At 35.9% G+C, this 12,584-nt stretch overlaps 1 protein-coding gene and 1 non-coding gene across 3 annotated transcripts; one reads left to right on the forward strand and one right to left on the reverse strand.

Annotated features, from left to right (window-relative positions):
- Positions 1–1,413: 1,413 nt before the first annotated feature.
- LOC129275285 (male-specific lethal 1 homolog) lies at positions 1,414–11,470 on the reverse strand. Of its 2 annotated transcripts, none has more exons than XM_054912089.2 (7): positions 10,214–11,470; positions 8,517–8,650; positions 7,436–7,758; positions 6,925–6,983; positions 6,216–6,405; positions 5,164–5,236; positions 1,414–4,723 (listed from the first exon to the last, which is right to left on the reverse strand). In XM_054912089.2, exons 1-7 carry the CDS (start codon positions 10,796–10,798, stop codon positions 4,636–4,638), a joined length of 1,452 nt encoding a protein of 483 aa, XP_054768064.2. In that variant the 5' UTR covers positions 10,799–11,470; the 3' UTR covers positions 1,414–4,635. The 2 variants fall into 2 exon arrangements, with proteins under 2 accessions (XP_054768064.2, XP_054768063.2); XM_054912088.2 differs by having other exon boundaries at positions 6,216–6,408; positions 10,214–11,018.
- On the forward strand, positions 11,463–11,536 carry TRNAN-GUU (transfer RNA asparagine (anticodon GUU)). The gene has a single exon. It is a non-coding gene; the product is annotated as a tRNA-Asn (tRNA).
- Positions 11,537–12,584: the final 1,048 nt, after the last annotated feature.

Consider the following 12,584-nt stretch of genomic DNA (forward strand, 5'->3'; position numbering starts at 1 on the left):
AATGCGCAGGAAATAAACAATTGACATTTTTTCAAGAAATTGCACTTTTATGGAACAACATGACATAATAGGGAGGGGCACTTCTCGCATGTGACATGGCAAAATAAAAACTTTGAAAATCAATACTTCATTTTGTTATTTGGAATTTCATCAAACCTTAATTGACGTATGGATCTTTCAATTGATACCAGGGTAAACTTCCCCTTATAGGGGACTCGAAGTTCTCTCTGAAGAAAAGTTTGCAGTAAAAATACCAGAAAATATATTGGTGAAGCTGTAAGCAAAATCAATCAAAGATTAAAAAAGTAACTAGAATATGATTTTTTATTTGAGACGTCATATACGGGCAGCCGCCCTATATGTTACGTTACATAAAATGCAGAAATTCATATTTTTGATGGTTCATGATGACTATTCTTTTTTCAGGAGCGTTTGAAATAATTTGTTAATATACTGAAAGAATGATAAAAAACATTTTCTTTTTCTGGGGGGGGGGATTGACATTTCACTGATTTTTTTTTAAAACCATGATATATGGGGAAGACGCTCACATACTTCACAAATTAAAAAAAATATGAAATTCTAATAACTTTTTAATCTTTGATGGGTTATCCTCAAATTTTCACCAATGTATTAAATTGTTTTTTCTGCTATATTTACTATGTCAGGGTGAGCTTCACCTTTAAAGGAAGATAAAACCTATACTAGTTATTTTACTTGGAATTAGGGTATCTGCATCAAATCTACTAGTATCAACATCCCTTGTAATATTTCAACATATATATATACTGCATTTCTTAAGAAAAAAATTATTATGCATTATTTGTAAAGGTAAAGTTCTTGAGAGAATAACCTGTTAACATCAATAAGTTGGGTATGTAAAATGGATACAATGGACACCAGAGGGCCACCAGTAAAAACTTTGATATATCAATAGAGACATGTTCAGACAAGCAATGCCAAAGATTTTTGAAAGAAAGCTGTGACTCACTGAGATTGCTGGGAATTGTTTATGATGCACTGAACTGACCTAAATGATAAAATTATACATTCAAGGTATAAGAAAGAAAAACGTGAAATATTGCAGGGCCTTACATGTATTTTCAGGTTATAGCCTAAATTTGGCATCCATTTTGAAAACATTGTATCACCATGAGAGAGATGATTGTCGAGACAAAATGACATAATTTATCTCTCTTTGTACAACACATGTATGTACCATATTTGTATTGTAATTATTTATTTTGTTTATCATTTTATAATGCTGTGATAGAGTTAACTATGGATCACACACTAAATTATTATCATTATTATATTATTATTATTATTATCATTATTAAATTCTTATTATCATCATCTCAGCTCACGTCTCAACACAACAGCAAACAAAGTAATAATGCAAAGGCAGTGTGGTTTGAGCAACAAGAAATGCGAACTTTCTTTAATGAAATTCCAACAATTAACACTTTACAAGTTGGTTTAAAAATCCATACCGTCACATCCATACAAACTTCAAGTAAAAACTCTAATCTCTGTTTTTACAATATTACACTTAATGTACATGATTTCTCCCAAAAAATATTCAGAGTGAAAAAAAATCATTAAAAACAGCCAAGATAAGAAACTTAACAATGGAACTATTACCGTACATTTAGACTATCATTTATATAACTGGGTAACATACAGCATCAAATTGTAACAGTATCTAATTCAATAACTGTTTCTGTACCATACTTCAATAAACTGTCTTGAAAAATCTCAAGTCATCTAAGCACAAAGGAATTACTTGGCACAAGATTTCACAGCTCTTATTTACAAAGAATGACGTAATGTGTGTAATCCAATGATACATGTGATATGAATTAGACACCGCCAACAAGAATGTTAGAAGTTACCAAACTCGCCAAGTAACCAACTCACCCAAATAAAATAAAAAATTGCTTTAAAGCTCCAGTTAAATACTCACATGAATTATGGGTAGTTCTGTACAACACAGATATTACACTTTTCCAATTTCAATAGCCATCAAGACAAAGCTATTTTGTTTTTAATTAAGAATTCATGTTATACAATTATACACAATACAGCCATGTTTGTTATTTGAGTTCCAGTCAATAGCAGTAGAGCATGTATTTCTTGCATGTTACATTGAGTTACGGTCTTACAGACATTACTTATAAAAAAAAAGCCATAAAATGCCTATATTGTGTGTTAACAAAGATTCACCCCCACCATGATTAACCCTTCCAGTGTCACAAAAGTCAAAAGATGTATTTGCAATGTAGTGTTCCAGAAGTATTACATCATGGAGTGCATTCTATGTCCAAGTGTCTTATGGTACAGACACCTTTATGTACAAATCTTGTGCACTGCTCATCATTGTGGACTACCAATGATTCCACATAACAAAATGATGTAACTCAGAAATAGGTTTTGTGCAGCTGGAAAAAAAAGGGTGAAAGGAACAACTACATGTTCACTGTATGAAAATAATAATTAATGATTTGTCCCAATGCTGAGGCTGCAAATTTATCACACTTTTTTTTAATGATACACAAGTCTCAGTCATCCAATGATTACTTCTATTAAAATCCATTAAAAAAGAAAGTTATCACTTTTTACAGCATTTGGTCATGTCTGGAATAATTCTAAAGCAGTTAATGTACAACCTAACACCTACAACACAAATCCACATTAACAAAAAGTTGAAGAAAAAGAAACCTGCATTAATAAAGATGTATATTGTGCATGTATCATAAAAATGTCTATACTTGTACGAGCGGATCCAGCCAGATTAGACACAAGAATTTAGAGGGTTGGGCACACAAAATACCAGCCTTGGTGGGTGTTTGATAAAGTTGTTCGTAACTTACGCGCAAATTTACAAACAACTGGTCACCCTTTTTTGTGGTAAATGATATACTACAGATTTTCATTTGTGTTGGTTTTATTTGTAAAAAGGGTCACCAGTCACTCGTAAAGTTGATTGCACGTTACATATGTGTGAAACACTCACGTGATATAGTACCAGGGGCCATTTCATAAAGCCGATTGTTAGGAAGTTAAGAATGACTGGTGATCCTTTCTTGTAAATTTTATTGACCATTAAATGTTCATTGGTGATCATTTAGAGCGTAAGAAAGGTTCACCATTTGTTCTTAAAGTCGCTCTTAACTTACGACCAGCTTTATGAAACACCCACCCGGTATTGAATACAACCCAGCGAGATCCGACAGTTTACTCTTACCCTAGTAATAGTGCCATATTGTATCAGTTTTTCAGATCATCACCCACAATGTCAATGATCCACACCTTAAATCGTCAAGAATTTATTCTCATTTTACTGTGATGTACATTATAATTGCAATTTTCATGAACGCCCAATACGCTACAACCATTTTTTAGAACAAAAAAGGTATGGGTACTGTCATCCATGACTTAAAAAAAGTACAATTATGAAGAACATTCACTTACATTTCTACAACAACTTCTCCCTCTCTAACCGAATATACTGACTTTCCATTCTCACTAAACTACGCCCATTTCTTGTGCTCATTTTGTTGTGATGATATTTTACATAATTGATATCTTACAATTTACATGAATTTACAGTTTGATTTGATACACAAAAATAGACAAGTATCATTACTTTATTGTACAAGATGAAATATATTTACACAAGTCCAATATGGACATGGTAGTAGAAAGAAAATATCTTCTCTCTTATTCCCTATGCCCCATGCCTGAACTTTGGCATTTGAGATAATGGTTTCCACTGCTACCCCATCCATACCCCCCCCCCCCTTGGAAACTTGAATAAAGCCAAACATTTCATCCTGATTCCAATTTGGATTGGGACTGATCATAGGTGAGCATCTCACAACCTTTCTTTGGCTATGACGGCACCTTTGAATGGGTTTTTTTTACAGATAAATGGCGCTATACAAATGCTATTCATCACCATCATCATGCTCAATGCATGGTTTCACAGGAACTTTCCTGATCCCCCATTATTTTGTATATGCAGAAACAAAAGGTTTAGGATTGAAAAGATGCTTGGTGGGATTCATTTTTAAAAGATCGTCATACGCATCTCAAAATTTTGTTAAAATACCCAAGACAAACTTGCAATACTGCATGATGTTTAAACTTAGTTTTTGCTGAGCTAATGATGAACTTCTACATCTGCAATATATCTGCACATACAGGTACAGCTTCAAAACTCACTACGAGCACAGATATATGATACTAAGGAAGAATTATCAATTTGTTTCTTCAAGTTTCCATATAACATGCGCAGTAATATAATCTTGACTAAAGCTGCCAGGGTCACAAACTCTATGGGCCACATCACAATACCTGTTATCAATATCGAATGCTAAGAACTAAACACCAATACAATATTGCCCAATAACGTTGCAGGAATTCAGCAGCTTATACATGTAGCAGTTCACAGTAACATGCCACTATAGCAAGCTTATGAAACAGGGCTCAATGTATACCAAGCTGCTCTTAATAGTCAAAGATAATGATTGCTGTAGCAAGAAAGAGAGAGTATGGTGATGCTATTATACGCCACAACCCAAATGAAATGGAATACGAGTGAATGCCATCGAGTGGTTGGCGGACTTCTTGCTATCTCCGACTGGTCATTCTTCTCGTCTGTCTCCGTTGTTCGTCTCGTTCCCGCTGCTTCGCATCGAACCACGGTAACTCAAACTCACTATAGGAAGAGAGAGGAACAAAGTGAAAGTATGAGAACCTGGATCTTATATTCCAAAAGGATGCTTTCAACTAGAGTAGAAAGAAACCGGCCTCATATCTCTGAAGATTAAAATTCTTGCTGTCAACAGGTATCTTAATCCAAATTTAATCATAACTCAAAATTTGATTAGGGTTACTCTTAGAAATTTACTCCCACCATGTCATTTTTTTTTTAAAGGGAAATCTGAGGTATTTTCAAGCACAAGGAAATAATAACATTCATGCATAATCGACAATCATCTTTATGAAACAGCAAGGCTCTGTAACATAAAGCTTAGCGAATGATGGTGGGGTTGATTTTTATGATTAATCACACATAATGATCAATGCAGACAATCATAGAAATCAGCCTCGTGATCAATCACTATGCTTCATGTTACTGGGCCCAGGTAATCTTACCTTGGTTTAACTGTTGGGACCTGTACACCAAAGGTGATGACTGGAATCGTATCACTCATCTCGATGTATTCAGCTAGAATGTAGTGATAGCAAGAAAGCTCTGATTAGTGACAATGATTCTTTGTTGGTGGGGTTATCTAAGATTACTGAAATACTATAATGGAAGGGGTTACTGTATGCTTCTTGAAATCAATTCCCAGTCAGTTTCAGGTACGAAATCAATGACTTGAATTCACAAAGGTGGTTTTTAAAACCATCGGTTGAACTCATGGTTTATGCAGATTTCCTGTATAAATTATGCTTACCGGTATTTACCATGGTTAAGTACGCTATTTTATTCATGAGTCCACTGTTTGAAGAGTGGACTCACTTATTCAAAACAGTGAACTCATGAATAAAATAGCGTTGATAACCACGCCAACAAGCGTCAACTTGGCCCGCTGTGAGAAAAGCGCGCATCAGCATTGGACATTTTTTAATATATGTGGTAAATAAGCGTAATTTATACAGGTAATCTGCATAAACCATGGGTTCAACCGATGCTTTTAAAAACCACCTTTGTAAATTTGGGCTAATAAGTCTTGCAATTATATGTGACTATAAATCATCAACTAAATGCTAGTCTGCTTTTTGCAGCAGAAAATATAAGTTGAACTGCTACAAACAGAATTGATCCTACCACCTTCAATTGCAAATGAAAACTGCAATCAATTGCAAAGATGTTTCTTACAACACCACATTAGATCATCAGGTATAAAGAGAAAAAAATAATCAACTTCCATGAGAGAGGTACAAGGTCTTTCCAAACAGCTATATTTATTATATTTCACTCATCAGTTATAATCAACTTGACCATTTTCATTTTAGAACCCTCTTACACAGTTTGAATTGAAAATAAAATATGGATGAAAATGAGCTGCTAAACTGGACATGTAATTGGCTAATTTATGGTCAAACCAGAACTCTAGACCAGAGTTTAAATCAAATTATCAAACCAGAGTTCAGAAAATTGGTCAGTGGAATTAGACCAAATGAGAATTCTGCCAGCTTACCATCATTTTCTCCAGGGTAGAATGTGGTGAGTATATGCTCCCATTGAGCATACTCTCTCTGCTTCTGTTTATTAACAAGTCTCTCATGTTCTCTAAGCTCTCGTATCCTCTGGATGTCCCATCTCTTCCGCTTCCGTTCGTCCTGCTCCAGTTTGCTATGGCGTTGCTCAAAGACAGCATCGCTGCACTCCTGCTAAACCAACAAGAGAGATTAGGAAGAAAATGGGATGGGAGGTCTGCAGCATGCGGTTTACTATCATAACATACAGGTATCTCAGGAAATTTGCACTAGCACCAATTGCTCCAATTAAAAAAAAATTCACATCTGTTTAACTCAAGTTGTCCTCAAACTTTACACTATACCTAAATCCAAACTTTTTAATTGCAATTGAGCAAAAGATTTGGTCACTCATAATATTGATAGTCCAATCTAACTGACAGCATTAAAAGTGTAAATCATCACCAGCTTTAACCAAAATGACAGGACGGTATGGAAGAGAACAATCAAGGAAATGAACAGGCCAACCCCACAAAGTGGGAAAACAGGACAAGATTACTAGTACAGTGGTAGAATCAGCTCACTTTTGCAAACAATAGAGGTGTAACAGAAAGTGGGCGAGTATATTCCAATACATGTACTTTCTTTGGCCAGGCTAACACTCCCTTAGTCCCATCAATAGCAAACATGAAGTAAAAAATAGTCCTTTACCTCTGGAGCATCTGAGGATGTACTTGGTGGTGGAATGTTGATGACCCGCCATGAAGGAACTGAAAGGAAGAAAGAATAAGTCATTTTTATTTAATTCATGGTGACAGGACCTTGATTTCAGGACTTGATTGTTTGCTGCAGCTACAGATACTAAGCATCTTTAATTTGTTTTTCAGCAGACTAGAAAGCTTGCCTGAGGGATTCTGACATATGTTACATGTGTTATCTGATTTCCACAGCCACCATTGTGGGCTGTTTCATAAAAATTTGTAAATTACACATGACTTTACAAAGGAACGGTCACCCTTTCTTGTCGTAAATGATATATTCCCCATTTCCTACACGTATTGGTGTTGATTTATCTCCCAAGAAAGGATCTTCATTCATGCGTAGATTCTCATTAGTTATGGAAAGCGATATTAAACACGTATCAGTTTCCCTTAAAAAAATAATAGGTGTGGTCACAAAGGCAGAAGCAAAACAAGAAAAACTTTGCACAAATAGTACTCACCCATTACAGATTCTTCATCTAGGAGAACAGTCTGGGGGACCCTTAAGTCACTCAAGCAAGGGTACATCACTTCTGTTCGATGAAACTTGTCATCGTCCTTTGACTCTTTACTGTCCTGTCTACCTGTGCTCTTCTTCTCCTCCTTCTTGGCAAGTTTCTCTGCCCTTCTTTGCTTCTTGCTCAGTTCTGTGTTGGTGGAGCGTACCGATGAGATGCTGGAGTTGAGGTTGCCGTTGTTGTCTTTGATGGGTGTGCTGACCCCTCGACCTATTGACTGCTTCCCGGTGCTGTTGATCGACACGTCTAGCTCTGACTTACGCTTCCTGGAAGAGAAGTAGAGAAACAGAACTATGTTGATTTCAGAAGTATGAGAATGTTAGAAAATGAAGAAAAAAAATGAAGGCAAATAATTGCATATATGTAGGCACAGGCCTACTATACATACATACTGTAGTCACACATCCAGTGACCACCCTTCTACATGTCTAAATAAAGACCAAAAAACTTGGTCTCCCATGAATAGTATTCCCATTGAGAGATGCATTTAAAGAAACCAATCCAGAAAGACCACCTGTTCATTAAAGACCACTTTTTTTCTCCCTTGGACTCCCATGTAACTGTAGGTTTCATTATGTATGAAATACATTTCAGAGTTTTATACGATCTAGAAAAATTATAACAACTATCTCTCTTTTTTCATTTTCATACAAAAGAGGTAGAATAGACACATGCAATCTCTTGGGAGTGCCAAGTCTGTTTGACTCTATAGATGGTTTAAATAAATCATGTTTTTTTAAATATGTTTTGAAATTTGCTTTACTAATATGGTAATTATTTGACTCAGTCAACCTATGCGGATTTAACTATAGTATAAGATTTTAGAATGCTACACACAACTGAGGAAAATTTCACTGCCAGAATATCCAAAATAGCCCAATCCCCTATAACTTTCCATTGTGTTCAACAGTAAACACTAAATGATTTAAAATAAACAGGACAGTAAAAAATTGTCCCTGTGCAGAAAAAAAATTGTATTCAGACCACACAACACAATAAGCAATGAGTGGAGTAGTGGACCTACTTTTTTTGCACCGGGGAATCCAGAATCTTCCGGGGCCTTCCAATAGGGCGATGATTGTTGTTGTTATTGGTTTGAGGCTCAACCTTTTCGGAGAGATGAGTTCTTCTATTCATGCGCTCTAATCTACACTTCAACTGCGGTTGTAGATAAAAACATATTAATATCAAACAATAAGCAGCAATCAGGAATGTTTCTAAGAATTGTACTTCTTCTAAAGTCTTATATTGAAATATAAATACCAAAAAAAATAGTTATGTACTGGAGAAAAGAGATGCCTTATAAGTTATATGTGTATTCATAATACAGTGTAGCCTTTTACTGTTACAATTCTAACAACTTCATGATTTAATAAAACATTACAAGAAAACCTAAAAAATCCATAATTTGAATATAGAATTGCATGGTACATGTACGTACAATGCAGCTTTGACCAGCTCTGGACACTTCAGACATTCAGAGATTTAGATTAGCTCATAGACCAGGATGTTGGCTGTTCTAGTGTTTGAATGAGCTGAGGGGATTAACACTTCCTAACAAAAGAAGATGCACTGCCCATTTGGCTGCACACCAGATTCATTGCATGATCCCATTGAATGTGCGTATGCATAAGCTTGGAAGCCCTACATGTTGTTATACATTAATGGTGGACACTGGACAATGAGTGTACATAACTTCCGAAGGTGTAGGTTTCACAGGTTGACATCATGAACTCAAGCAAGGCTCAAAACCCTCTCATTGGCCTTGGGTATATATTTGTGTATCCATATTTTCCCCACCAATGCTGTAGTGTATATAGCAAGGACAGAAATTTGCCCCTTAGAAAGGCGGCCTCACCTAACAATATTGAAATTAGCAAAATTAAGGCATACAACCTTTTTAGTTTTTATCATTTTAAAATCATATTTAACAGTGAATTATGAATTTATCCCCCCCTCCCCTTCTCTCTCCCTCTACTCCTACATAAACTTTGCAATCATTTGACTGCATACATGCATAAGTGCGAAAGGGCATTCCGGGACCAGGTTGCATCATGTGTGTAGTGCAAGTCAGTGACTCTTCTCTTGAATGTGCAATGAAAGGCAGATAAAATGCAGAAAATCAGGGATGATCAGATGATCATCTATGTTTGTATGTAGATCTTTGTTTTTGTAGGCCTACATTGTGATGACTGACACCATTTTGAAATATAACACTATTTGTACAGTAGAGGAAACATACTACATTGTAAATAGTTTATAATTTCAAGAATTATTTTATTAAAAAAAACAGAAAAAATTGTGAAAAAAAATATACACCATTTTAAATGAAATTGACGTATAGTCACAATACCATTAACAAAATTTACAAAATGAAATATTGATCTACAATGTAGATAGTGGTCTACTGAATTCACTCGAAGTTGGTCCCTAATGGCAGCTAGACATAAAATATTGACCAAAATCCCAAAATCTGTCACGAAGTTCAATTTTCATCATTTAAAAAGGGCCATTTATTTTGATCGCTTCGGCAGTCATGCCAATAATTGTGTACCATTCTTTGATTTCTTTCTATAAATTTTATGTCTGCCACATCCTGCCTCCCCTCTAAAATTAAAAAATACATGAAAAATAACCTCCAGATTTTATGACTATTTAAATTTAAGTCGTTATTTATTTTAAATTTAACCTAGCTAGGCTATTTGATTTCTTTAGTCTCACCGTTTCATTTTCTAAACGCAATCGTTGTGCCTCTCTTTCAACCATTTGGATCTGTTTCTGCTGTTGTTCAATAACATCCAAGTGCAACATAGAAAGCACTTTCAAATGGGAAATTTCACTTTCTGCATTCACTTTGCACGGCGATGATGCACTTGTTGGGGCAACTGCAGCACACCCGCCATCTCCCGATCGTGCGTTTGGATTGTCACTCGGCTTTGTTGTGTTGTCGATAACATCGCGGGGCATGGCCAGCGCCGAAGCATTCAAAACAACAGACGGGTTATTGTCGGCCGCGTTGTTGTGCCCATCACGATGTTGGTCGTCCATGTTGACTGGAAGCGACACGTTCTCGTTGCTTGAACCGTCGCTATTTTTCAAATACAATTTACGAGTAGCATAAGATTTACCAGTGAGTTTCGATCGCTGCAATCCAATAAATTCAGACTTCATGTTCCCAGGAGCCATGGGAGAAAAAGCTGCTGCTATATCAAGAAACACGTTCCGAAAGTAAGACGACATTTGCAAAACAAAGCAGTTTGGATAATTTAAAAATGTCCATTCTCCACACTGCGATGGCACGATCATACAGACCGTGAATTAAAAATGCCTAAATATTGTCTAAATCATGGCTATTAAATTTTTCCACAATCCTATATTTACGATTCAGATCAAGTTATTGTTCTCCATACAACAAAAATCGTTCTTGATTAAGGTTACTGGTGTAAAATCACTTGCAAATTTAGCTCGTCGATCAAGACATCACTCCAAGTCCGAAAGCTAGTGACGCGACGCACTGTACTAGTACGATACGCTTGCATCATATCATTATACCGTACAGCGCACACATACGGTATGCACAGCGCAGTGCTGCTCTAGACTAGCTAGCACAGCACCACTAGCTGTGCAGCTCCACCTGCCCTGGCCAACGGGGAGGGTCGGTTCAGCAAAGCGCTGTTTCACTCCGGCGCTGCTATTGCAAGAACATGGCCTTCACGTGCGCGCGCGCTAGTGCTCGTGGGCTCTTTAAACTAAGGTAATCAAAAATGCCAAGATGAATATACAATGAATTATACTAGAAGAATATAAAAATATTAATTTAATAAATTGAATTAGTACTTAACCTGTGACCCTCCAGATAAAAAATGCTTAATTAAAAAGCATTCGTAAAACAAATGAATTGACATTTTTTATTCATTAACTTTTTAGGTCGCGACGTTATATATTTAAAATATCCCTCAAGATGCCGCAAGCTTCTGTGGCGCAATCGGCTAGCGCGTTCGGCTGTTAACCGAAAGGTTGGTGGTTCGAGCCCACCCAGGAGCGGGATCCATTTTTATTTATTTTTTTTTAATCTTTCTTGCCATGGACGAAGTGATAATTCTCTAATAGATTTCAATTGGGTTACTTACATTTGCTGTCTCATTTGAAATTACACAATAATGAGATGAGTATATTTGTTTATTTTTTATAATCTTTTTCAGATTTCCCTATTCATTGATTTATATATCATTCATCTATTACTTAATCCATTTGAGATTTTTGGGGATAGTTAATATTATTATCTATTTGATTTCTTATTGTGCTTATTAGTGTGTATTATTTGTTTATTTCTGCATTTCATGAAAAAATTTGTGGCCGCTAATCATGTAGGCCCCAGTTGTAAACATCCTTAAAAAGTATCTTCAACATAATTTATCTCCATCAAGAAAAGGGGGCCCCTTACCATAGCAGCCAGTCTGTTAGCGTGAACCACTGGTTCAGATCAGTGGTTTGGTTTGGTTTTATTTACCGTATAAAAATCACAATGAAATACATTTCACAAGATATTAGATTAAATATAAATATATAAACATGCAAATAAAAATATTCGGATGGATCACTCTATTCAGAGCCATTGATATAATGGCTCTCTTCTTCCTAGAGGTCCAGTGGCATGGACCTAGTATGGGCACACACAACTAACTATTTCCTCATAGACTCATGTGTTAAAAATGAGATTTGAAAACATCGCCAAAAATAAGTCTTAATAATGACACCATCCACACCTTAATCATTTGGTAGTTCATCCAATATCCTTCAAACGCTAAAAATATGAAAAGGGGGTTTTCAGCATTTTTTCGCGCTACAGCTAGGGGCTCAAATCCAGACTACATGCACACTTGGTTGCAGCATGTAGGTCTATACCTCCATGGTTGCAGTCACAGTGCTCACATGGTTTTAGTTCCCATAAAATCCAGCATTGACAAATTATTGCTCTCCCATGCAGGACTGAACAGATCCAGTAGTAATCCCTCTGTATGCCCAGATGAAAAAAAACTTTTCAGATATGCACTGTTGATTTTATATGAATATTTTTCTAACCATTACGTCA

Source organism: Lytechinus pictus, chromosome 13 (genome assembly GCF_037042905.1).
Source record: "Lytechinus pictus isolate F3 Inbred chromosome 13, Lp3.0, whole genome shotgun sequence".
NCBI classification, from domain to species: Eukaryota; Metazoa; Echinodermata; class Echinoidea; order Temnopleuroida; family Toxopneustidae; genus Lytechinus; species Lytechinus pictus.

What these genes read in the sequence shown, in the direction of transcription:
- LOC129275285 (XM_054912088.2), bottom strand. Translation starts at nt 10,798, where the DNA reads ATGATCGTGCCATCGCAGTGTGGAGAATGGACATTTTTAAATTATCCA. An exon ending in CATCCTCAGATGCTCCAGAG is followed by an intron (nt 6,409 to 6,924) that starts GTAAAGGACTAT and finishes TTGTTGGTTTAG; the next exon opens with CAGGAGTGCAGCGATGCTGT. An exon ending in CTACCCTGGAGAAAATGATG is followed by an intron (nt 5,237 to 6,215) that starts GTAAGCTGGCAG and finishes ACTACATTCTAG; the next exon opens with CTGAATACATCGAGATGAGT.